General features: G+C 41.9%; 1 protein-coding gene across 2 annotated transcripts; it reads right to left on the minus strand.

Moving 5' to 3' along the window:
• Positions 1 to 3,918: 3,918 nt before the first annotated feature.
• On the minus strand, positions 3,919 to 27,064 carry pde9aa (phosphodiesterase 9aa). 2 transcript variants are annotated; one of them, XM_014411654.4, is made up of 15 exons: positions 26,975 to 27,064; positions 24,848 to 24,918; positions 17,206 to 17,290; positions 16,058 to 16,112; positions 15,581 to 15,655; positions 14,845 to 14,931; positions 14,591 to 14,695; positions 13,883 to 13,965; positions 11,883 to 12,039; positions 10,894 to 11,007; positions 10,438 to 10,542; positions 10,092 to 10,220; positions 4,536 to 4,631; positions 4,369 to 4,430; positions 3,919 to 4,285 (listed from the first exon to the last, which is right to left on the minus strand). In XM_014411654.4, the coding sequence occupies exons 1-14, from the start codon at positions 27,046 to 27,048 to the stop codon at positions 4,383 to 4,385; spliced, it is 1,284 nt and encodes a 427-aa protein (XP_014267140.4). In that variant the 5' UTR covers positions 27,049 to 27,064; the 3' UTR covers positions 3,919 to 4,285; positions 4,369 to 4,382. The 2 variants fall into 2 exon arrangements, with proteins under 2 accessions (XP_014267140.4, XP_023010039.3); XM_023154271.3 differs by having other exon boundaries at positions 3,922 to 4,285; positions 26,963 to 27,057.

Below are 27,064 nucleotides of genomic sequence, written 5' to 3' on the forward strand. Positions count from 1 at the left end.
CACCTGTGCAGTGTGTCCGTGTACTTCATGTACATGTACATAAGACTTAAATCAACTCAGAGTGGATGGTTAGTTATGTGTGTGTGTGTATATATTTAGATTATACGGGACCTCATATGGGTATTCTGCTATTGATACATCATTACGTTTACATATCCACTGGTACGTAGCCCACATGTATTATCACAGCAGGGCTGCTGTAAATCAAATGAGCTGATGTCAGTACTTCACAGTTGGTCAGAAAGATTCGTCACATTCCCAGGGCTTCATCACACCATCAAAGGTACCCACACTGTCACCACACCCCCCACAGACTTGTGTTGTACCACACATTGTACAACACAAGATATGATCGATGTGATAGACCTGGGCCCTGTTTCAGGAAGCCGGTTTAGAAAACTCAGAGTGAAAAACGATACGCAGGGTTGAGTAACCCCGAACTGTCCAACTCGGAATATTCGGTTTCAGAAAGGCTGATAACAATTAGTTCAGTCAACTGCTTTAACCCCAAGTGAAGCGCGCGGACGAGGGTACATAAAGCCCTGATAAGCGGAGCACAGATTAAGCGAGTCACCATGGAGACGGAGGGAAAGAAGGCGCGGTCAATGTATCTTACAGCGCTTGAGGCCGAAATTCTGATGGCAGCATATGCCGATAACATGCAAATTCCGCGGAAAAAAGTAAAGTTAGCCACAGCTGCAAAAGAAAGTGAGCATGCATGGCAAAACATAGCCGACAGAGTCAATGCGTGAGTGTTAATATAAACATTGATCGAGGGATTTCCACCCATTTAACACGTTATTTTATCATATGTTATTTTATTTGTTATTTTATACATTTTATTTTGTGACGTGATGTGAGCGCAGGTGCAACCCAACAGGCCCCAAACGTTCCTGGCAGCAAGTAAAAATGAAATATAAAAATATAGTCCAAACAGGTAAGGTGTAATTGTATTATGAGCCATAGTGCTTGGTCTGTTTGTCCCATGTAAATCAATTGCAGTTAGAGGCTACATTAATTTCCTTTCTGTAAGCACTTATTGAAATTATCTGAGCACATTACAAGTACATATTTGCTTACTCTGTATGCTCAAATGTGACCCGTTATAGCCAACAGAAAAAAAGCGGAGGCCCGAAAAACAGGTGGGGGTCCTCCACCACCACCACTCACAGAGGCTGAGCAGTTGGCCCTCAGCCAAAACAGTGGGCGCCCTGTGGCCGAAGGCATCTCTGCGGGGACATCCTCTGAGTCAATAACCCCGCAAGACACAAGTGCCTACATAGGGGGTGAATTCAAAATAATACATGATGTGCATACATCCTTTCTTCACAGTCACCTTTGCAGTGCTGCTCATTCATTTGATAAACTCTTTACCATAATGGATTATTTTGTAGTGAAGTTATTTTCCGACTGATTTTGCCTTCCCTCAGTCTTGGTTGTCTTTGAGAGCATAATGACAATGAAGTGTAAGGTGATTGGTATGTTTGTTAATTGCCATTTGGTCCCTTGTAAGTCATAAGTGACCTGTATAAACCTCATATTCTATCAGTTGATGGTGGTGGTGTACTGCATCTGGTGCAGCCTCCTGTTGAGCCAGACCAACATGCAGTTGTGAGTAATACTCCACAGATTATATGAGTTTACAGTAGAACAGCAATGTTGTCTATTTATTTACTACAGGAAAATAATGAAGAAACATTGACAGCTGTTACAGAGGAGGAAGCAACAGAGACACTTTATGAGGTTTACATCTTTTAATACTTTGTGTACAGGAAACACAGGCGACCAATAAAGCCAGTTGAACAAAAAATCTGTTTATTCTTCTTTCAACATGTTGAGGTGATGGGTCAAAAGAAATGATTGTGACATATGGTGTCTCTGACTGCTCTTCCATCTTGTATGTCCGTGGGAGGGTCAGGATGTTCATGGTTTGGATCACTGCTGATGTTTGGTTCAGAAGGACAGTGTTCTCCTCTAATTGTGGCAATGTTGTGAAGAATCACACATGCCACAATAATGTCACATGCCCTTTCTGGGGTGACCCTGAGTCTTTGCAGGCACTGGAACCGGGCCTTAAGCATTCCGATAGTCATTTCAATTCTGGCTCTTGTCCTGCAATTAGCCAGATTATATCGCTGCTGTGGGCCCGGTTCAGGGTCAGAGTAAGGGGTAAGCAAATAGGGTAAACATGGATACCCCCTATCACCAAGCAAGTAGCCAGTGAACTCTCCTAAGACAGAAGGGTACACTTCAGTTCAAATGTCCCTGAAGCAATTGGTCTTTATATATTTTAAAGTATTCTCAACTCACCATGTCCAAATTTTGTGCTCAGTGTACATTCACGGAATATTTGTGAGTCATGGACAGAGTCTGGCCACTTGGCTTCCACATTTGTGATAATGTTGGCAGCATCACATATGATCTTCACAGTGCAGAGAACACAAATTAGCATCCATTACTATGATGAAATAATTTGTTAGTTTGACATGCTACAGGGAACTATGTACCTGTACATTAATGCTGTGGAAAGACTTCCTGTTCACATAGTCTCCTTCATTTACTGAAGGAGCAATGATTGGAATGTGAGTGCCATCTGTATAGCCAATCACGCCTGGGAACCCTGAAAATAAATGTAATATTTAAGTAGTAGTTCAAGTATCACCACATCATAAATTAAGTTTTGGTCATCCTGATACCTACAACTTTGTGGCATCCCTCTTTGATAAATCTTGTGGGTCTGTGACCGGGGAACACCACAAACGAGTACAGGAGACGTTTCAGTGCAACTGTAACATTCCTGACTGCCCGACAGACGGTAGCCTTGGAAACGTGCTCAGCGTCACCAATATTATACAGAAAGCTCCCGTTTGCAAAAAACCGAAGTGCAATACAAATAATATGCAATGAACTGAGAGCATGTCCACGATGTGTCACATGCGTAATATATGGCCTGAGGATGTTATCCAAATAAATTATAGATTGTGCTGAGAAACGGTAACGTTCACACAGAAAATCATCAGGAAATGATAAAATGTCCAAACGCGCTCTAATCACTCTCTCCCGGCGGAGAGCTCTGCGGAGAATTTGGGCTTCACGATCTACTGGCTCTTCAAGGAAGGGACACGCCATGTCTGACACTTCCTACTGTCAGGTTTCCGACAAAGGGGCGGAGACAGTCAGGGTTAGTTGTAGTAAACCTGCTAGGGGGCAGGTTAGCTTCACGGCGTGTGTCGTCATAGTGACTCACTCAGGCTTCAGCTGAACTCGCTTTGTGAAACCGAAAACCCAGAGTTTTCGTTAACTCAGGGTATACTTACTCAGTTTTTCCACTAAACCGGCTTCCTGAAACAGGGCCCCGATCCAACGAGCGCAACAAAGCAAAGAGGTGAGGAGCCGATTCCTTTTGGGCCAGGAAAAGTTTGGGACAGCAGGCCAAACAGGCGTTTTAGCTAACCGCCCACCTCACTTACCCTGACGTCTGTGCCGCTTCCAGTGAGGTGAGCACGGAGGTTGGTAGAAAAAAGCTTTAGAACTGTCTGGTGATCATACATCGGTAGACACTTGACATTTTGCTTGACACACAACAACAAAAACAAAGTGGAGAGCAAAAGATGCAGCAGATGGCATGCCATACACACTGGCGCCACAATGACCCATGAAGTTAAGGAGGATATGCAGAGGGTGTGACAGAGGAGGATAGGGTAAGATGGATGCAGATGATCCAGTGAGAGGGAGCAATCACAAGAAGAATTAGGAAGCATTTCATTTCACTGCATTTCGTTAACTTTTGGCTTCTCCCTCTCTTGTATTTTGTCCTTGTCTATCTTTGCCCTCCTTTTTTCCTCTTCTCTTTTGCTGCCTTTCCATGACGAATAATTGGCTATTTTGTGTGAAAATAAAAGAAACAGTCTAGACAGAACTTTGCTATTAAGATTATACTTTTAATTTTTGTATAAAATAACAAAAGCCAATAAAAATATGTAAAAACAAACACAATACACAAATTATATCTAAATATTGTTCACTGAAGTAGTCTGTGGTATTCGAATGCTAGCATTCAGCTAAAACCACTCAATTCAGAGTCCCTCTGGTCCTCAAGTCCTGTAGCAGCTTAAGAAGCTGCTCTTAAACATCGGCCATCATCTTCCTGTGGCACACTGGAAACGACAACACCCTTCATGCTGCTCCATGTGAGGAGTGGACAGGGTGATGGAAGGTCTTACAGCTCCCAGTGGAACAACACATCTCATTATTCCACTGTACTTGTGCTCTGTGCTCACTGGTCCTGAAACACACGGATCACAAAGAAAGTGGTTCATGCATAGTCTGACTGAAATATTGCAGCAAACACTTGTGTTTGGTTCCTACCTTTTCAGAACTTTTCACTTCTCACCATCCATTGTTAAATTCTCACTTTTCTTTTTCTGCACCTGAAGGAAACACACTTTCTCAGTTACAAAGTACACTCAGGACCAATCGGATAAATTAAATGCAGCCGCATTTAAAAACACACACACTTGTAAAAATCATCCAACCTCGTTCACGGCATCATCAGTCTGTTTGAGCTCTTCGTACCGGTCTCTTGACTCTCTGAGTGGCTTTACCATCACCTCCTCAATCTGTGGGAACAGCTAACAGATGCACACACACACATGCAGTCAGTATTAAAGCTGCAAACGCCTCATTATTTTGTGTTTATGTAACTCTAAGAGTCAAAATGTGTGAAGTCAAGAGACAGTGTAACAGTGTATAACAATAAGCAGTCCATTTAGATCCTTAGCACAGACAGGTTTACACTTGTAAAATGTAACACTTTGGAATTTTAGCAGGAACTTCCTGGTTGGAATTTATAATTATTGCTTTGACAGTTTATGCATTATCCTCCATTTTATCATTATTGCTGATGTGTCACTGCTAAAGCACACATTTACGGTAACAGGTGCTTGAGGTGGAACTAGTTTAAACTGCTTTATATACTCATTCTTATAGGTGATCAAAAAGTTCTGCACCATCACCAAAAAAAAATCTATTTTGGCTAATCTCCCTTTAAGGCCATCTGCTACTGGACCTCTGCACCACTTCCTGTTCTCCCATTCTTGCACACTTACACAGAGAGCAAGTGTTAACTTCTCTGACTATAAAGGGTATAAAGGATACATTTACATGATGACTGAAACTAGCACCACTGGTGAACAATTCCTCGATTCTGGCGCAGTGTGATTTGGCGTTTGAAAGCCACAGAGACACCGTGTTTAGGGAAAATGTGTTTGTTATTGATCAATGGTCACTGATCAGTGGTCATGACAATTTGCATATTTATGATCAAGAAACTGACCTCACCAGTGGTTCTAGTTTCCAACTTTAACCAACTTTGACTTAAGAAGTCACTTGGATGAGTGATGAAATGTTTCTCCCACTGAAAACGTTGATTCTAGATGAACAGAATCAATGTTTTGGGATGATTTAGCATGCATCAAAACACTTCTCTGATTAGTGTTATTGGAGTTGGGTCTCCACTTACAATTCAGAGACCAAACATCAGTTTAAATAAAAGACATTATCGTATCTGAGGGAAATGTTGTTTGTTGTTTGAACAAGACGCTTGGTCAGAAAACACTCACTTTATCTAAGAAATTTAGTGTAACATCTGAGGAAGAACATACAGCACATACAGAACACCTGGGAAGTATTCACAGCGCTTCATTTAGTCCACATTTTTCATGTTAGGTCACTTCAAAATTTTAGACACAATCTTGTGCTCAGAGTTTGTTCCTGTGCTGCCGCGGTTAGTGCCCGTGCTATCTGTGCTGTCTTTCAGTCCAGCTTTGGTAAGATCTCTCAATGTCAGTCGCTTCTGTCAGTGGTCATACTGTCCTTCCATGATGGTTCCTCTCCTTGTTCCTCCTCTTTCTTGGGTTTCTGCTGCTTGAGGTATTCACTAAGCACATGTCAGTTGTTTCCATCTTCCCGATGTACTTATGGATGTTCGTTGTTTCATCGGTGGTTGGCCTCCTTCCTTTCGCTTAGCATACATTGCCGTCTATCTCCTTCTTTGGCCAGCTTATTATCCCAGCTGGGTATATATCCCAGCAGGGTATATATCCCAGCAGGGTATCTAATCACCGGCAGGGCATAGGTGTTGATTGCCCAGATCTTGTTTTTCCCATTCAGCTGCTCTTCAGGACTTGGCTGACCCTCTGCAGGTATTTGGTGGTTGCGGCCATCTCTTTTATATATATAAAGAGGATCCCAGATACCAACTACAGATCCCATTCTGTAGTTGGTATCTGTAGCCATTCTATTTGAATGAGTGGATTCAGACTTATGCAGAACAGAAGTGGGGAAAAAGCATCTCTTTTGGTAAATCCCACACTTGATGGCAACTTGTGCAATTGGCTTTAAGTCTGGCCTCCTTCCTTGTGCTCTTCCAATATTGCTCTATCTCCATCTCCAGCATTCCCTCTGTGTGGCCTCTAGTCTCCTTCTCCATGGAGGATACTGCTTCTTGTGGCTGTTCATCTTGTAGCCAAGCATCTGGACGAATCTTGCCATGATGTTGCCAATTCACTTGCTCACAGGAGATCATATCATTGTTAGGGTTTTCTCAGTTTTCTTTGTATTATTGCCAGCAGGCAATCGACCCAAGGCTCAGCCACCTCCATGGCCCTCACTTCATTGGAGATGTCACAACATTTGATAAGTACCATCTTCAGCTGCACACAACACAGGGTCAGAGGGTCGAGGCTACCATAAATGCTGATGTATCAAACCGCCTGTGAGACTCGGTTCATATCCACACCTTTTCTCATGATAACCTCCCCAAAGTGTGCAGCTTTGCTCTCAGGTCCAAAATTGAATTTCATTCTTAGCTGGGCTTGGATCTGCTGGCTTCCTGCCGAACAGTAACTCAAAGGGAGAAAATCCCATGGATGCCTGGTGAACCTCTCGCACTGAAAACAACAGAGGCTCTATCCAGTGATCCCAGTTGTGTTCATTCTTGTGAATGAACTTACGAATCATGGACCTTAAAGTCCTATTCAGTCGCTCCACTAAACCGTCGATCTAGGGTGGTAGACACTGGTCCGAACAGATTTAATGCCAGTTAATTTGTACAGTTCTTTTAGTGTGCGAGACAGGTTGTAGATGCATCCCCACACACTGACCCAATAGATTCTTAAACCCCGGCCAATCTGTCCCCAGAACTGAAGCCTTTACTCTATGTGTTTTGCCCTGAAACTTTATCTGCAGCCAGCGCCACTAGGGGATATTTGTGAATGTCTCCATGCACACACCTGACCTCCACCCACTCTGCGTCCAACAATGCCTGTGAAGCCCATTTCCACCAAAGCTTGGCATATATCCCCTGGGCACCTTACCGGAACACTGTGTGGCCCTCCTGGACCGGAGGAGGGTGTTGGAGCCCCTGCGACGGTGAACACCTGCTCCATGTCTATCAGTGGGCACACTCCCACCACAGGTGTCCCTGCCGCCCATAACCCCAACACCCCTGCCTTGGCATCGGTGCCGCCCTGCGTGGTGTTTGTCGCTGCCAGGTCCTGGGGAGGCAGATCGGGGAGAAAGGGGTTAGTGGGCTGTAGCTGCAGTGGCGGTTCTGCCAGGGCAGGGCTGGGGAGCCAGCCGGCCAGTGGGACGAGACCAGTTCCAGTGACCCTCTGCCTCCTCTGGCTGCATGGCCAGGTGGTCCTCCTCTTCCGGCTGGTGGCAGCAAAGCCACCGTGCTGTCTCCCAGGGGAGCCCTTCCACGAACTGCTCAAGGACCACCTGCCCTAACACCTGCGCTTCTCTCTTGGTCGCTCAGGTCGTAGCCACCTTGCCCCTGAGTCGTGTGGCCTCCGCTGTCGTGTAGCCCCATCCCAAAGGCCAATCTTCCACTGCCATCTGGCTTCTCCTGAACCACTGGCAATGTTCTTCTGGTGAGAGGCCTGCCCAGTCCAAGACATCCCTGGAGGTATCTGCAAAGCTCCCCTGACTAGCGCTAGGCTCAGAGCCCCCATCTGTGCCTCCCCCAAAAGCAGCAGCCCCCAGCACCCACTCCACCGCAGGAACGTCTGTCACACCGTGTTGACCCGCTGAACTGAAATATGGGTCACTGGTTTCCTGATCCTCCTAAAGTCCACAGTCATTTCCTTGTTCTTTGTTACTGCAAGTGATTCCACTCACTCCACATGACAAAGGAGTCCACCACAGGTTGGTGCATCATCTCACCAAACCCACTAATGCATCCATCCACCACATCAGAAAATCTTTGTAGATGGCAGGTCTCTGTACAGTGGCTGAAGTCCAAGGTGTAGAGCAGGGGTCTTGAACGCCAGTCCTCGAGGGCCGGTGTCCTGCAGGTTTTAGATGTGTCCTTGATCCAACACGGCTGATTTAAATGGCTAAACTACCTCCTCAAGTGTCTTGAAGTTCTCCAGAGGCCTGATAATGAACTAATCATTTGATTCAGGTGTGCTGACCCAGGGTGAGATCTAAAACCTGCAGGACACCGGCCCTCGAGGCCTGGAGTTCGACACCCCTGGTGTAGAGGGTGAACAGGGGATAGGGTAACGGGGGAGGACGGCCCCTTGTGGTGCCCCGGTGTTGTTGATCAACTTGTCAGACACATAGTGTGGTCTTTCTGCCAGGTAATCTATAATCCAGCGCATGAGACAGGCATGGCTGTTAGTTTATCACTCAGGAGGACTGGTCTGATGATGTTGAATGCACTGGAAAAGTACAAAAGAAAAAATGACCTTCACAGTGCTCACCTGCTGTTCCAAGTGGCATAGACATGATTGAGCAAGTAATGGAGTTCTGAACTCCGAGGTGGGGTTGGTAAGCAGATGTGGCCTGACCATAGGTCAGAGCTGATCGAGGATCAGCCTATCCAGGGTCTGCATGATGTCTTAAATTAACGCCACAGATCTGTAAACCTGCTGCGTGGCATCTTTGGTACAGGAACAAGCAATAACAGCTTCCACAGCACTGGGACCCTCTCCAGACTGATCGTAAACAGTTTATAAAAGACTCCACAAAGCTGGACAGGAGGTAGTCCAACTCCTGTTGGATTTCACATACAGTAATAATAATAATAATTGAGGGCACAGGTAGTTACTCTCTGAAAGCTGGGCAGGGCAACACAAGGTCCCTAGTGCCTAAACAGGATTTGCTTGTGGAAGGAAGAACAGGCTTAGCGTTGCCAGTGCTGTGAATGTCTCTGACCAAACGATCACAAACAGAATTCATAAGGTAAGGTCCGATATCCTCTACTGGGCTCCGCGCTCACTGCGCAGCACTTTGCCATAGAATACCAGAATTGGCAGGTCAGCCACTGGCAGGTTCACCCGGGCATATGTGACAGTGGTGACACGGTCTGCATGACTGGTTTGGTGGTAGGCCAGTAAAGATCAAAGATTTGATACCATTGACTGGACCCCTGACCAAAATCCAACAGAACACCCCTGGGACATATTGCTTCGATTCATCTGAAACATCTTCCTTTTAGCAGTTAACATTTTCCAGCAGGAACAAGAGCTTCATTTCTGCAGAGGAATCATTAAGCTGAGTCTTTTCAGGTCTATCATCATCACTCTCAAATGAACCTGCTAAACTTGTAGAATTGTTTGTAAAAGTCCAGGACACTATTTCCACAAATGATTTTAATGTACAACAGCAGTGACATGCAGTTTGAATAAATGTGTTAGCTACTGAAATATTTCTGCCTCAGACTGTACAGTTTAAATATGTCAGTTGTTGTGTCTCTGTGGTATTGTAATGCAAAACATGAAATTATAAAAAAGCTCTAATAATATGCAGAGGAATAAACACGGTAGACCTTCACATATATTTGTTGTATCTCTGTTTGCTACATTCTTAAAATTAGCAGGGTAATACTGAAAATTCAGGAATTCAAAGTAGATAGCCGTCTCGCTTCAGGTGTAATAGGAAAGCAGTTAGCCTAAAGCAGCAGCTAGTTTCCTTTCAGTTTGAACCCTTTACCCAATTTGAAGAATTATAAAGGAGAGCAAGGACCCACTCTTATCTTACACCTCTCTTATTTTGTCTGTCCTTGACTGTCACCGTCCACTCACCTTCATCACAGTCTCAAACATGGGGAGGAGGACGAATTTGATGAAGCCAGTCTGGGCTGTTGACTTGGTGACCTTTTCTCTGTCCATGAACGGAGCCACAGGAAGTCCCTCAGCCTTCTCCCTGTCACTCTGAGCAGCACAAACACATATTTTCCATAAGCAGCTCACTTTTTTTGTCCTCCTACTAAAGTAAATGAGGCTAGACTTCAAGTGACTGCAGGTGTCTCATTGTTATTTATTAACCTTGTGTAGCATCACAGCTAACCAGAACTTTCTGTGTACAAATGAAACAGACTTTGGAATGCTGCCTGCTTGTATTCAAATGCTCCTTGACTGCTATACCTACCTGCATGAAGTACTCCTCCAGCAGGCAATCGACCCAAGGCTCAGCCACCTCCATGGGCCGCACTTCATTGGAGATGTCACAACATTTGATAAGTACCATCTTCAGCTGCAAACAACACAGGGTCAGAGGATCAAGGCTACCATGAATGCTGATGTAGCTAAGTACATTTGCATATTTTTCAGTAATCTTTTCCATTGGACAGGCTGGGGAACGAACTAATCTTCTCTCTCTCTTCCAGTTTGCTCAGCAGAGTGAAGCAGGAGTTACCAATCACATTATTTTCATTTTACTGTCTGTCCTTGCAAGACTGATACTTTATTTACTAACTGTCCAGTTACTGAGTTTTCCACATTAATCTTTAATTCATGTGTTATAATTCATGTATTTGTTGGTTGAGATTAGCTGATCCTAACTGTAGGTGACAGCACCAAGATTTATTTATAAATGTGTCCTTACGCAGGCAACATGCTCCTTATTTGTGTAGTCAAAGTTGTCAACTTTCTGCTTGAAGGTTTTTAGGATCTCACTGTGGCGTGCCATGTCTGTGGCCAGGATCAATGTGATAGTTTCCTGATAAACAAGACAAAGGAAATAAATCATCAGTATAGACACGGAGAACTCAGTGTCTTATGCTATTTTCTGTAGATGTAGTTTAAGATAAAGAGCATGGTGTGAAATAGTCTTAATTAGTCATTTAAATCTAATTTTGAAACAGTTGGATGTAAAATGTGAATTAAAACAAAATGCAAATTGTAAATGTCATATTACCACAATCTAACATTCACACATATTCATAGATGCATCAGAGGACAACTTGGGGTTACTATTTTGCTCAAGAATATTTAGCATGCAGACTGGAGCAGCCAGGATTTAAACCACCGCCCTTCTTATTAGCACATACAGTAACCTGCACTACCCCCTGAGCTACAGTCACCCCAGCCACTAGGGACAGCCACAATGTCCATAGCACTGAGAAGCAAGTAGAAGGATGGCTGAAGAACACTGATAGATGTGGATTACATGGGAGTTTAAGGCCAACATGGCCTGTTCCCCAGGTTAATGTAGCCCATGACAGTGCATGCTGTCCCATTTACTGTACTGAAAGGAATGAAGTAAAAGATCAACAAGTACCTTAGCAGGTGGCTGGGAATCTAGATCTAGAGAACTACAACTACCCCTCTCACTGAAAGGTTGAGTGGAAAGAATATCAGGTTATCTTGACTTTCAGAGACTCAAGAGACATGAGGTCAGAGAAGCAGGGATAAAACCCAGATCGAACAAAGATGAAGGCCTTGTACATCACTGTCCCAAGCAGAAAGAGTCCTGAAGCACCTGTTAAATATTTTGTGCAGGGTCTCATCAAATAATAATATAATTATTTTTGCCATTGTAGTGCATGTATTAACCCAAACAATACTTCTGTTTCTGCAGCTGCACATAAGTACCTGTCGTATCTGTTTAAAGGCCTCAGGGTCAAAGTTGAAGAATATGTTGCAATCAGGCTGGGAGAAAATCTGGAAGGCCACAGCACAGTGGTGGTTCTCCAGAGGAGAAATATCATTGTAGCGAAGGGCCATCTCCGTTCTAGCGTTGATCTGATACCTGCGGAGGGAATTATGACAAAGAGGATCAATAAGAGGAGTGAGAGGCACAGGGACAAACGTGACAGGAGGAGAGAGACTGAAGACTGAGTTAATAGAAAATTGAAAACACAAAGAACTTCCTGTTTTAGTTTGAAAGGTAATTGTCTCATGTTCTATGGCTGTGTCCCAATTCAGGGTCTGCACGCTTGAAGTACGCATTTTAAGTGTGATTACGTCACCGCCACGCGACGACGGCTGTCCCAATTCGAAGTGTACTTCAAATGCATACTCCAAATGCGCCGTCGATTTCCCCAAATATCAAGCGTGGTCCGGTGCACGCTTCGTGGTCCCATATATCCCACAATTCATAGCGCGGCGGTGGGTGTGGATAATTTTGCCGCAAAATACGGCAGACGGGAGCGGCTGAAGAGTGAACTGTCAAAAGTAAGTACTGAATATGATGTCACTTATTTATGTGCGAATGTTTAATAACGAAGAACATTAAAACATTGCTGTTGGCCACATGTCGGCAAAGTTATGTGACATTAGTGATGTTTGTACTTTCAGCATTAACTGTACACACACACACACACACATATTTATATAAAAAAAAAAAAAAAAGAAAACACCCAGCTCGCCCCTGCGGGCGGTTTTATCTTTCAAACTCGGGTCCTCTACCAGAGGCCTGGGAGCTTGAGGGTCCTGCAGTATCTTAGCTGTTCCCAGGACTGCGCTCTTCTGGACAGAGATCTCCGATGTTGTTCCTGGGATCTGCTGGAGCCACTCGCCTAGCTTGGGAGTCACCGCACCTAGTGCTCCGATTACCACGGGGACCACCGTCACCTTCACCCTCCACATCCTCTCGAGCTCTTCTCTGAGCCCTTGGTTGTTTCGCCGTCATTGTGGATGTTGGGTATCAAAGAATCCATAGGTCCCGCATCCTATTCATGTAGCCCCTTCCGCCGGGGTTACTTGCGTAGTTGCATTCCAACAACGCCCTGTTTTCGTCTCTTGCCCACCGATGCCTTCTTGTTCCAGTAGCCCACTTTTCGCCAGGGTGCCCTGGTTCCTCAACACCTGATGCGGACCTTGTTGATCCGGGCGACGTCCGAGCCGGCATGCCTTCATATTTATCTGTCTCGCTCATGTCTGCGGTAGGCTTGCTTAGCATAGGGGGTCTAGCCTTAGGACCCTAAGGTGCGTACTTATAGTACGCACCGTACGTAGTACACGTAGTGCGCGTACTTCAAGCGTGCAGACCCTGAATTGGGACACAGCCTATCCCATATGAAAAAGATATATATAAATCTTATAAAGTTTTTATCTGTCTTGTATGAAACTTGTATGAAAAGCATACAAGAGTGAAAACACATATAAGATCCCTTGAAAAATTATATAATGAAACTTGTATGTTTTGGATACTTACAAAAAAATATATGAAAGTAATGAGAAAGTGGCCACTTTCATGAGTTAATCATATATGTTTTTACTATTTCTTTTCCATATGGGATGTCTCATTCCCTTCTCAGCTCTCTATCAGTGTGTAGACTTGTCTTTTACAAATTGTTTGTACACATACCTGTTATTCTTTTTTTCATCCTCTATCCTGTTACTACAATTATTTGTGCTATTTTGATGTAGTTTTTTTTTTTTTTTAATATTTCTATCCCTTTGACTTATCCTCTCAGTTTAATACTGCACCTCTGTTTGTCCTATTGAATTGATCTGTTGTTTGTGTAACCGGCATGACTCCAGTGTCTGCATGTATTTGCTCCATGTGATCAAGAATAGAACGGGCAAAAAAGAAGACAGATGACACAGAGAAGCACCATCTATTGCTGCATTTCTGTGTCTTTTCTTACATGTTGTTGAATCCAGGATGATCGAGGTCATGACACACAGCAGCTGTCATGAGAGCCAGAATCTCCATCTGAGTAAACTTCTCCTAAAACATAATATAAACATTGGTTTTATTTTTTTTAAAAAAGTAAAACACCAAAAAGCTTTATTACTGGGGAAAAAGGTGTACATAATCCAAAAATAAAATTCTTAAGGGCAAGGGAGGGCTGACACACACACACATATATATATATATATATATATATATATATATATATATATATATATATATATATATATATATATATATATATATATATATATATATATATATATATATATATATATATATATAGGCTTCCACAGCCTCCCTGAGCCTGGTTCTGCCAGAGGTTTCTTCCTGTTAAAAGGAAGTTTTTCCTTCCCCCGTCACCAAAGCACTTACTCATAGGGGCTCATATGATTGTTGGGGCAACTGTTGCTGTGATTTGGCGCTATAAAAATAAAATGCAACTGAACTTAACTGAATTAGATAACTGCAATATAACCATAATACCATAACAAAAAGACAACATGTCGAGATTTCAGAATACAAAGCTATAAAACAAATATAAACAAAATCAGAGAACCCCTAAATATCCCCAAACTCTAAATCCTGGGTCAACGACCCAAGGGCCATGACGGGTACAGCGGAAGAAAACTCGTGGTAAAGTCTCTGAGAATCACATTACCTGAAGGCTGCAGAGGCAGATCATGCTGTACATCATCTGGGTGACACAGAAACAGTGGCGGAAGTTGTGGTAGGGGTTATTCCTGTAGTTGTCATGGATACACAGCTACAGTGAGAGAGAAAGCAGCAGTTTCATCACAGAAATTCCCTAAACATAAATATTAGCTTTTGGAAATTATTTCTTTATTTTCTGTTCAGGTAAGGTTTATTTTATAGAAAAAAGGTAGAGCCAACTGTACGGGGTCAAGGTCTCACCAGCCATCTTTTCAGTGTGATGGGATTTATATTAAAGTCTCTGACCAAGCCCAGGTCATGGTACATATGTTCCAGACAGCTCAGCATCTGGACAGCAAAGGAGTTTGTTAGTGCAGAGTATAGGATGTTATTTTTGGCTTATTCTTAAAATTCAACAGATGTTACTGTCCTTTAACAATTTTAACATAAAACTAAGTATAAATATATAATTATGTATAATTATATAGTCATTTATATTATTATTATTATTTTTTTTAAATGAAGTGCATTTGTTTATGTTTTGGATATATTATTATTATTATTATTATTATTATTATTATTATTATTATTATTATTATTATTATTATGTTTTCAGGCATAGGAAAGAATTTTGATCTCAAGTTTTACCATAAAATCTTCTGCTTTGGACCTGATCCAGGGATGTTTACTGTCCTAGCATAACTGACTAAACTTCTGTAAAGCAGGTTACATTGTTGGAAACATAGGGAACATCACAATCAAAATGGGAACAAGAAAGATTTATTAAACTGCTCATCCCAAGTAAGGCACAGTTCTAGTCAGGTGGTGATAACTCTGTGGACTTCTCTTTAAGTGATAATGTCCGTCTACTTTCTTACTTTAAGCCATGACTCAAAAACAAGTGCTAACTAGTTAACAGTCAGAAAACTGTTAAAATCACATTCACTGGCTAATCACCCGTCATTGATAAATAAAATAATCAATGTATTAATCTCACCTCATTGGGCTCCCACTGCCAAGCATCAAACGTAGGCAATGTAAGAGCGTCCATTGTCTCCTTAGACAGATGGCACTTGACACACACACAAAGGACAACAGGACACACAGGAGTCACAAAGAGAAGAAGAGAGGAGAGACACATATTGTGGGTGATGTGGGTTCACTGCCTCCACAGGTCTGCTGTGACAGCATGCACTGCAGGCAGCTGATTTGCAGTTAACCCTGTTTACATCTATCTGGCTTGGGGTGCATAGTAAGTAAGCATGGATCATAAATACGATCCACACTCATTATACTCTTTACACATTCAAACTAAGAGACAGCGACTCTATCCTGATCAGTGTTAATAAAGGTGGCCAATCTCTGAAAATTAGACACATTAAATTTTGTCTTGACAAATTTCATCTCCATTTGTGGATTTGTGATTTGAGCACTGTGGAGGTGTGACGGACATAAAATGGAGTAAAAGCCTTACTTTGGGGTCAGAGGGAATGCAAGGACTCCGCTTCTTGTTGTCATCCAAAAAATTACTGAAAAGGAAAAAAAACATCACAACAGTTTATGTCTGTAATATTAATCATAATACAAAAGACCATTTTATTAGCATAACCTTCATCATTTACATGAACTCCTAATTATTTCTGTTAGTGTTGCTGCTCCATGACATTAAGTCAGAGGGACAGCTCTGTCACGGTTCTGGGTCATGTTGACCCAGCTTTCTGTTTTTCATGCTTTGGTGTTTTTCTAGATTATGATTTATGATTTGATTTATCAGTGATACTGTTTTGATTATGATGATTATTTAGTAGGCTTTGGTCAGTGTCAAGTCTGTCTCTCTCCGTCTAGTCCGTGTCTTAGTAAAGTGTGTTTTGTTTCCTGTTTTACTTTGAAGGTTCTTGTTCCTGTCTGATGTCAGTGTTCCGGCTTTGCTCTCCCTGTCTCGTTAGGTCTTATTTCTCCCAGCTCTGTCCCCCTTCTGTCTCTAATTCCTTGATGACTCCCTCAGTGTATTTAAGCCCAGTGTGTCTTTGTGTCAGCGTTGCGTCGTTAATGTCTGTTCACCTTCACTTGCTCTGTGTTCATGATTTCCAGTCCTCCTGCATCTCAGTTTAGAGTTTTGTTTGCTTTTGTGAGTTTTTTTATCTTGATGTTTTGTTCCAGCAATAAAGCTGCATTTTCAGTTGAAACCTCGTTTCCTAAGAATCCTGCATTTTGGGTCCACCACTCCTGCCTGCCACACAGCCGACCATGACAAGCTCAGGTTGAGCAAATTGGATATTAAGCAAAAGAGGCAAGTTTGGATGGTTTGTCCTGAAGGAGGACATGCAGATGATTGGTGTGACCATGGAGGATGCCAGGGATCGGGTAGGGAGAAGGAAAATGATCCACTGTGTTGACCTCTGAAGAAAGCAGCTAAAAGAAGAACTGTTGCTGCTACATGTACTACTATTAAGGTTAAATTAGCCAAACAAATTACAAATAGTAGTTGACTGATTTTATAATGACTGATTAATTTTTTTTAATTGTTCCAATAGTGCATTAACTATCACCATCACTGGGCTTAGCACACTAATACTAATGTGTCATCTCAAAGGAGCAGAGAATTCATTGTGTTGCTGTTACCTGTTGTTTCTGGATGCGATCTCCTCACGGAGCTTCTTGATGTCATTGCGACACTTCTCAATCTCCATCACCTTCATCCCCTCCACTGCAGACAGAGTTATTCGTTAAAACCATGCCAGACCTGTAAAGTTAGCATTTGCAAGGTATTGTGTACAACACTTAACTTCAGTGACCATTCTTGCTATGAAGGATTGCAGCAACATGCTCAGTCTATGCTATAGTTTACACTGACCTTTATTCATATGAGGGAGCACGAGCAAAGGAAGAGCATTTCTGAAATAACTGTATCGCTCTCTTTATAACAAACTGAGGTTATTGTACTCGGCCCTGAAAATCTTAGAAATATGGTATCTAACCAGATTCTTCCTCTGGATGGCATTACCTTGGCCTCCAGTAACACTGTGAGGAACCTTGGAGTCATTTTTGACCAGGACATGTCCTTCAACGCACATATTAAACAAATATGTAAGACTGCTTTCTTCCATTTGCGCAACATCTCTAAAATTAGAAATATCCTGTCTCAGAGTGACGCTGAAAAACTAGTTCATGCATTTATTACTTCCAGGCTGGACTACTGTAATTCATTATTATCAGGAAGTCCTAAAAACTCCCTGAAAAGCCTTCAGCTAATCCAAAATGCTGCAGCAAGAGTCCTGACAGGGACTAGAAAGAGAGAGCAGATTTCTCCTGTTTTGGCTTCCTGTTAAATCCAGAATTCAAAATCCTGCTCCTCACATACAAGGTCTTAAATAATCAGGCCCCATCTTATCTCAATGACCTTGTAGTACCATATCAGCCTATTAGAGCACTTCGCTCTCGCTCTGCAGGCCTACTTGTTGTTCCTAGAGTATTTAAAAGTAGAATGGGAGGCAGAGCCTTCAGTTTTCAGGCCCCTCTTCTGTGGAACCAGCTTCCAGTTTGGATTCAGGAGACAGACACTATCTCTACTTTTAAGATTAGGCTTCAAACTTTCCTTTTTGCTAAAGCATATAGTTAGGGCTGGACCAGGTGACCCTGAATCCTCCCTTAGTTATGCTGCAATAGGTGTAGGCTGCCGGGGGATTCCCATGATGCATTGAGTTTTTCCTTTCCAGTCACCTTTCTCACTCACTATGTATTAACAGACCTCTCTGCATTGAATCATATCTGTTATTAACCTCTGTCTCTCTTCCACAGCATGTCTTTATCCTGTCTTCCTTCTCTCACCCCAACCAATCACAGCAGATGGCCCCGCCCCTCCCTGAGCCTGGTTCTGCCGGAGGTTTCTTCCTGTTAAAAGGGAGTTTTTCCTTCCCACTGTCGCCAAAGTGCTTGCTCATAGGGGGTCATGTGATTGTTGGGTTTTTCTATGAAGCGCCTTGAGGCGACTTATATAGCGCTAAATCACAACATAAATAAAATTGAATTGAATTGAATTGAATAGAGACAGAGCACTTGCAGAGGATGCACTCTCATATCTTTCATGGAGAAATCTTGAGTTGTGTTTTGCCAAAGTGTGATGTTGAGAGGTCATCACAGTCAGGATTTAATGAGGTTTGAACAGCTGTGTTTAAAGCCATAATTCATGGTGTGCTCTTGATGCCCTGCTGAGTTGTTCTGCTGCTGTTGCATCAAAAACTGACAAAAACCTTCACTTTGTTCTGAACACGTGATTACATCACTAAGATGCCCTCACAGTGCAGAAATCATGCATCACAGAGTTAGTGAGCTTCATTAGCTGCTCTGAATAACTACTTTAGCTTTATTTGCAATACAACAGAAAAAATGTGTTTCTACCACTTTGATCATCTTGGATTCAGAAAACAGACACAGTCTTTACTTTTAAACTTTACTTTTTAAGTTTCAAATGTACTTTTTTTGAAAAGCTTACAAGCTTACTGGATCACGCAATCTTGAACCCTGTTCTAGTTATGCTTTTATGGGTTTTTTCTTTGGTGTTTTTTGCATGCTATGCTAATAAGTCATGTGGAACTTTATGGTGGTACCTTAATATAAAGTGTTAACACACAGTTAATAAAACAGGTGTGATAACTACATTTCCTGATTTACTACTATTTTGTATGTTTGTTGCACTTAAATGTTTAGATTATCAAACAAATGTAAATATCAAAGATAGCACAAATAAACACAAAATGCACGTTTGTTATCGGGAGATTATAGCCTATAATTATAGCCTTGCTTGAATCACTGCAATCATTGCTAAACAACGACAGAATAAATGTTCCTGCTGGTAATTACTTTAACAATAAACTCCTATATTATAAAAGATAAAAGAATAAGAAAAGTAAGACGATCACAACATTCATTGATCATATTGCATAACTTTGTATTGCCTGCCAAGACGCCATCAGACAAGCTGGTCAAACTAAGTCTAGCAGCACGGTGAACAATTCGGCAGCCTCAGAAGTGCAAAGTTCCCGCTTGCACTTAATAAAATGGTAGAAGCTTGCTAGAGGAAATGGCATTGGTGCATGACCTTACATTGGATGTTGTGTAAGTATAAAATGACAGCACACACTTTTATACTCTGAACAGGTCAATGTTCAATAGACTCTAATGATCTCACAAAGTTAACTGCCTCCCAAGGTGGGTTAGCAGACCACACACACAGTGGGGCATCAACTTATCTAATCACAGTATCATTAACTGTAGAGGAACACAACTTCAGACAAAATGCATTGAAGGTGCTCGGTTACCTGTACGCTAATGTGCATGAATGAGGCTGAGCATTACAGTAATCTAATGGTGAAGTCTTTTCTATAGTTTTATACCTCTATTGCAGAAAGTTGAATTTCAGAAAATCTAACTACATAATTTGACACAACACCATGATCTGATAAATCTCCATACAGAAAGAGGTTCATGTCAAACCTGTTTTTAGCCACAGAATTCCAGAGAATTGCTATGACATTTGAGAAAACAGTTCATTTTGCAAAACAATCTTTTAGGGCATAGGTGTCAAACTCTGGCCCGCGGGCCAAATTTGGCCCACAGCCTAATTACATTTGGCCCGCGAAGCCATACCAAATTACTATTAGAGCTGGCCTACTGGTATTATACAGCTAATGTATATATTGTTTAGTATTAAGCTTTGCTTGTTCCATATTCAGTTTTTCAGCAAAACGTGTTTGAGTCAATAAGAAAAGATTCATTCTTATATCTGGAGGAATAAATATATTTCAATAAATATATTTCAATAAATATTAACGTTAGCCCGCGACTTTGTTCCAGTTTTGAATTTTGGCCCACTGTGTATTTGAGTTTGACACCCCTGTTTTAGGGGGAAAATAAAAATGAAAAACGTATAAAAACCTGGTTGCATAAATATGCACTCTTAAACTAATGCTAATAATGTGTTTTTGCAAAAGGCTGTCAGTAACAAAGTGCCTAAATAAATAATTTCAAATTGTTTCTTTGCTCAATTGTCTTGGGAGAAATTCCCTTGAGAAACAGACGAGAGATGAGAAACTGCAAGTCCTGTGGAGTCGCATTAATAAGCTAAACTCGTTTCTGCTTAATATTTATTTAGTAAATAGACATACTGTAGGTGTAGTAATAACATCAACATTTTATTAGTATTTAATCAACATTCGCCAAAAGAGTTGTGAGAAACGAGCATATTTTTGCAACATTTCAAAGACTACTTTATAGAAAATGCTATAGTCATGTTACTTGTAGTTTATTTACTTCATGTGTTTTCAGGGTTTTTTCTTGGTTAGTAAGAGAAATCTAGCCTGTTTTTGAGCTTGGACAATAGTGTATTAAAGCCATGTTCAGTATCTGAGGTGGAAATGCAAAGCGTGTCACATGAACAATGAGTAAGCTTCCACATCTTTCATTCTTCCATGTTGTTTTTAACATTTTTTCCAGGCCAGTCCTCCTCACAGCTGTCTGCTAGCCTCTGTCACCATTTTCTGCCCCTACAAAATGTAGGGGTAGGACTGTGATTCGTTTCTCTTGCCCAATTATTTTTTTTCTTTCAGTTACAGATGCCTTCTGTGTGTTATTTTTTTTCTCTGAGCATATTAGAGGGACAGTAAACACTTTAATAATCTCGTAACAGAGAATGACATGACAACTCCATCAATGGAGGTGTAAATCTCAGTAAAAAGTGTAGCCTCATGAGCAACTTTTCCAGCTCCATATCAATTAGGTTCTGATATTTCTCTGTGTGTTTAGTCTCATAATGGTGATTCAAATCATAATCATTAAACACAACAATCTGCTCTCCACAAACCAGGTGTGGGCTTCTAAATAAATAGAAGTCCATATCTGGTTAAAAATAGAGTACAAAATAATGAAGGTCAAAACATAGACACCAAAAACTTTCACACTTTAATGGAAACCATGGAACTTGGAGGAACACACAAGGCACACAGCAAGAAGAAGGATGTGACAGAACAGAGGCAAATGGAGGTCATCAATACACAAGAGGAGGGCAGAGTGAAGACAACTGGGAACTACAGCTGAACTCAGTCTAACTAATGAGACAAGGAGACAATAGCTCACAAGAGGACCTATCAAAATAAAACAGGAAGTAATAATCCCTGGCACCAGGACTAAAACATACTAACCTGACAGAACTAAACAGTGAGCACAGAGACAGGGTGCTAGCTAACCAAAGCACAGGGACATAGGGACACAACAATGGGGACAGAAAGGGATACAATCACAGAGACAAGACTAAGATGGACTACACAAAAACAGAAACTAAGATCATCTTCAGAAGAGCACAGAAAACAAAACTAGGGAACAATCTAAAACTCCAAAGTACAAGATATAGAAATAGATCATAAATCATCTCAAATCCTAAAAGAAACCAAATCATGAGACCACAACATAAATTGAAAATTCTGGGACGAAGGCCCAGAACCATGACGGTGTGCTGAACACTGGGGGAGTCAAGGTCTCTGTCTAAATAAATAAATAAATAAATCTGGGTAAATTTCCAGATGATTAAACATGCAACTATTTTGCTGATAATAACTGAAATGAGTAAAGAAAACCAACAGCCTATTTATACAAGATAATTCATAATTTTATTGGGGGGGCTATATTGGTTGGGTTTGATTATTGCGGGGGTCACAACCCCCCTAACTCCCCTGGAAATTACGCCCCTGTGGATCCATGAATAGATTTATCAGAACCTGTCTCAGTGGATGAGTGACTGAGAAGACGTCATTCTTTAGGAGTGGAAACATCGAGAAAAAAAACGACGGAGCCTTAAACAGGGATTAAGAAGTGAATATAAAATATGTACACTTACAAAATAGTAAGTGTCTACAGCCTTTTGTCACGGTGGAGGCTCAGTTATGGTTTGATTTAATATCTCAGAGGTGTTTTACTGGATTTAGTTTGTCAAGTGTGAGTGCCAGCCAGCGGTGTTAGGGCCTTCATCTTCCATGACCTAAAGCATGTTCTTGGCCCGTGATGTAAAGTGACTTTGACATTCCTGTGCTAGAGTAACTGCCTGTCTCCTGGAATTCCCTCCATGCTGTTGAGACTGTGCTGGGAAAGATGCAGCAAATTTTCTGATAATGGCATGTTTTGATATCTGCTTGAGGCTGTGCTGGCAGACATAAACAAAAATACTTTGAAAGACACAGCAAACCTTCTGGTAATCAGAAAGAATCAGAGTCAGAATCAGAGTTGTGTTTATTGGCCAAGTATATGTGCAGACACATACAAGGAATTTGGTTCCGGTAGATGGTGACTGTTTTGCTCTGTGATCCTGGAGGAGTTGGGCTACCAGACTATACAGATGTCCAAGGTTTGCTCTGAAGTATTGCACTCGTCTTGTGCTGGGGTGATGTGTGTGTGTGTGTTCAGTACCGCGACGGCTTGTCAAAAGAAGCTGGTCCTGGTTTGGATGAATGTGCAGCATCTCCTAGAGGGCTGCAGTTTGAACAGGTGAGATGCAGGATGAGTGGAGCGTTAGACGGTCTTCTTACAAATGCTATTTCTTCTGTGCACTGTGAAGTATTGCAGACACTGCTGTGCCTTCCTGATTATGGAGGAGGTGTTTACAGTCCAGGAGAGGTTGGAAGAGATCACGGTGCCCAGGAATGTGAAATCCTGAAGTCTCTCCACAGGGTCATCATTTATGTAGAGGTAAAGGTGGTCTGCTCTGTGTCTTCTGAAGTCCAGGATCATCTCCTGTGTCATTGTGGTGTTCACTGTCTACTCAACATAATGCAGACAGATTCATTACATCGTCTCTGTGGCAGAGTCATCATCATCACCTGCAAACTTCCCTATGGTCTTGCTGGTGTAAGCAGGTCTGCAGACAGAGGTGTAGAGGCTGTAGAGCCATAGGCTCAACATACACCTTTGTGGGGAGCCAGTGCTCAGCAGAGGAAAGGTGTGGACTGAGTTTGGAAGGTTGCTAAAGAACCAAGAGCAAGTGGGAGGGGGGAATCCCAGTTCAGACAGTTTCCTGACCAGGATGTCAAGGCATGAGACAGTTCTTCTGCATGGGTCTGCCCTCTGAAGTAGGTGATATGCTAGATGCCCTGCCACACCTGCCGAGAGGGCGAGAAGGTCCTCAGTTCAACTCCACCATCTGGCCGGGGCCTTTCTCTGTGGCGTTGGCATGTTCTCCCCGTTTTGTTTTCTCTGGGTACAGTCCAAATGCAGGTAGTGAGATTAGGTTAACTGGTGATTCTAAAGTGTGTCTCTCTCTATGTGTTAGCCCTGTGTGAGGTTGGTGACCTGTTCAGGGTGTACCTTGCCTCTTGTACTATAGTAGCTGCAATAGGCTCCAGCCTACCTCTGTTCCCATCCCAAGAAGCTGATCTCAGTGTCCCATTTGTTTAACTTCATCTCTGTCGCTGAAGACGTCTGTGGAAAATTAACTGGAACCACACTGGTCAGGACTTCCTCCCAGAACAGACAACAAATCGATCATCACTGTCTTCCTGTTCCAACATGTTTTCCAGGTCAGAAAGTCTCGTTATTTGCTAAACACATTCCTCTCCGCACTCAGTCAAGGGAACTGTCTCCCAGTTTCACTGGTTTCAGTCAGTCATAAATCCCATCACATGCATCTCAAATTACCCAGAAATATGAACATTTGTAAGTCTTGCAATGTATCGAGGGTTAAACCAGTCTGTTCCAGCCGTCTGTGACCTCTGGCCACTACCTGCCTACTCTGTGATGAGGTTACTGGATGTTTGGCCTGTCTCGTGGACTGGGAGGGGTATAGTCCAGAAGAGAGATCCTGGGTGCCTCGGCCATTCAATTGAATTTATATAGCACCAAATGACAAGAGTGCTGCAAAACACTTTATATTATAAGACAGAGAACCAACAATAATAGAGAGAAAGCCCAAACAATCATATGACCCCCTTTAAGCAAGCACAGTGAAAAGGAACAACTTCCTTTTAACAGGAAGAACCCTTCAGCAGAACCTGTTGGAGGTTTGTCTCCCAAATCCAAAATGGGGCTATAAACACATAATGTGTCACTTTCTATGTGACATATATGATCATTGACTTTTCGGTGAGTTGGCTATAAGTCACGAGGATAGTGATGACTAATCAAACACTGCATTCCTTTTTCAAATGTGTCTTTTATATCCAAGATTAACAGCTGATGACGGAAGACAGTAAATGTGACTGTAGAGTGGTGGGAACGAACTTACGCTCTACTCTCTTTTCCAACATTGTGAGACGGTTGGTGACCTCAGTCTTCAGCTTGTTGATTTTGAATGCCCTGCAGACACATGGAAGTAGGTGGGAAATAGGAAATGGAGAAGTTGTTAATGAAAATGGAAAGGCCACCATCTGGGACTCTAAACCAAACAATCAAAATCAAATCAACAATTAACAGCTTCTAAAAAAGTCACTAATTAAAGGTGAAAATCTGCCACCATCCTGGCTCATTTGACCCAGCGCTTTGCTTTTTAATCTATTTTGATATTTATGTTTAAGTTCATGCAGTTATCTTTATCTCATCTATTTTGCCTAGTTTGCCCAGTTATAGTTTATTTTCTATTAGATTCCTCTTGTGTCTTCGGCCCTTGTGTTTATGTCCTTGTCTCCCGTCTTCTCCTCTTGTTTACATGTTTTCCCTCAAGTCCCTTTCCATCCATCATGTGTGTGTTTCCGCACCCATCATGTTCAGTTTGTGCGTGCTTATGTCTATGTCTCATCTCCAGTTCCCTTTTTCCTCTGTGTGTATTTATAATGTGCGTATTCCTCGTCAGTTTGTTATGTTAAGTCTGTGTGTCTTAGACTGTCATGTGTCATGTGTTCATCTTTCCTCTTTTATTTTGAAGAGGTCTGGTGTCCCATGTTCATTGTGTTTAGTTCTACTTCCCCTGTGGCATCATTATGTTCATTCCACCCAGCTGTTTCCACATGTGTTTGCCCTGATCACATCCTGTGTGTCCTTGAGTCTGCATTTATTCCTTGACTGATTGTCTGCTATCCTGCTATGCTCACGCCATGTTTTCCAGGATTTCATGTACTTATGCCAAGTCTTCACGGTTCATGTTTTCATATTCACTTTCAGGGTTTCTTATGTTTATCCTTAGTTCACCCAGTTTAATGTAGTGTTTAGTTTTGCTTTCGGCTCTTGTTTTGTACAGTTAAAACCAGCCTGTAATAAAACGGCTCGCTTTCAGTTAATATTAAGCTTATTTCCATGCTTTGTATTGTTTGCTTTTGTGTCCCCTATTCTCCACTCCACACAGTCTCCTCACTGAGACAAAGTCTCCCTTTCAACCTGAAATTACACTGTGGTGTCATGAGGACAAATAATTGTGTCATGGTCCAAATACTGATACCGAACTGCACATTCCTGCACTGCTCTACTCCATATATTTACTTCTAATGTCTACAGTAAGTATATCTTCAAAGATTAAGGTGCTTCAAGATTTGGCATGACTGCTCCAGCTTGACAGTTCATAAAGGAGCGAGGGAGCTCATGGAGAAGCTTAATGATCAATGAACAGTTATGTTTACACATAGTTTTTGTCTTAGTAAGAGCAAGAGTATTTATATTCTTGTGAACGTGTTCACATTAATCCATATCCGTTGTTTATTCATTTTTGGCCTGTCGCTGTATTTTAACTCTTTCAGGTGCCCGTCTTCATACCTCATCTGTCATAAGGAAGCACATGCAGAATGCTACATAGATACATAAACATGTTATTGTATTAAAAATGTGACAGTAAGTCAAATAATGTTAAATATTCTTCTGCTCGTCTTAAAACACAGCAGGTGCAAATTCACTGCTCACAGCAAATTTATTTTCAGACATGAAGATCCTTTATTTCAGCTTCAGACTTTGACAAACCACCAAAGCTCTGCTCTACTGCAGAATTACAGCACTAACAACACTGCGTAAAGGTTTCATTGGCTTGAAAATGACATGAGAGCAAAAGCAGCAGAATCATCTGTGGAACAAGTGAAAGTTCAAAGAGGCAGATACGGATGAAGAGATACGACGACAACAACAGATAACTAGCAGTAACATTAACAAGTTGCAGCTGCTGTTAACTCGAGGTGGGGTTATAGCCTCGTTGAATTAATACAAAGTGAAGAACATGAAAGAAAAGCCACAGCAGTTATAAAACCGACATTTTCATCATTCTGTTTCAGGTTTTGGAGATACAAGGTTTTCTGTTTTCTGGACAATGCTCTACAAAACCCCCAAGCCAAGCTAATTGAAAGAAGGAATATAAAAGACGGTGTTAGAACAGAGTGTAAAGAAACCATTTACAGTAAATTTAGACTGAAACATGCGCACTCACCTATCTGCTTACTTTGAAAACTGCTCTGCTGCTCGCGTCAGTACATTCTGAAAGAGTTCCTCTTTATCTGAAGAGAGAGTAGGCATGGAGCGGTGTTACGTA

This window comes from Maylandia zebra, linkage group LG16 (assembly GCF_041146795.1).
Source record: "Maylandia zebra isolate NMK-2024a linkage group LG16, Mzebra_GT3a, whole genome shotgun sequence".
Lineage (NCBI taxonomy): Eukaryota > Metazoa > Chordata > Actinopteri > Cichliformes > Cichlidae > Maylandia > Maylandia zebra.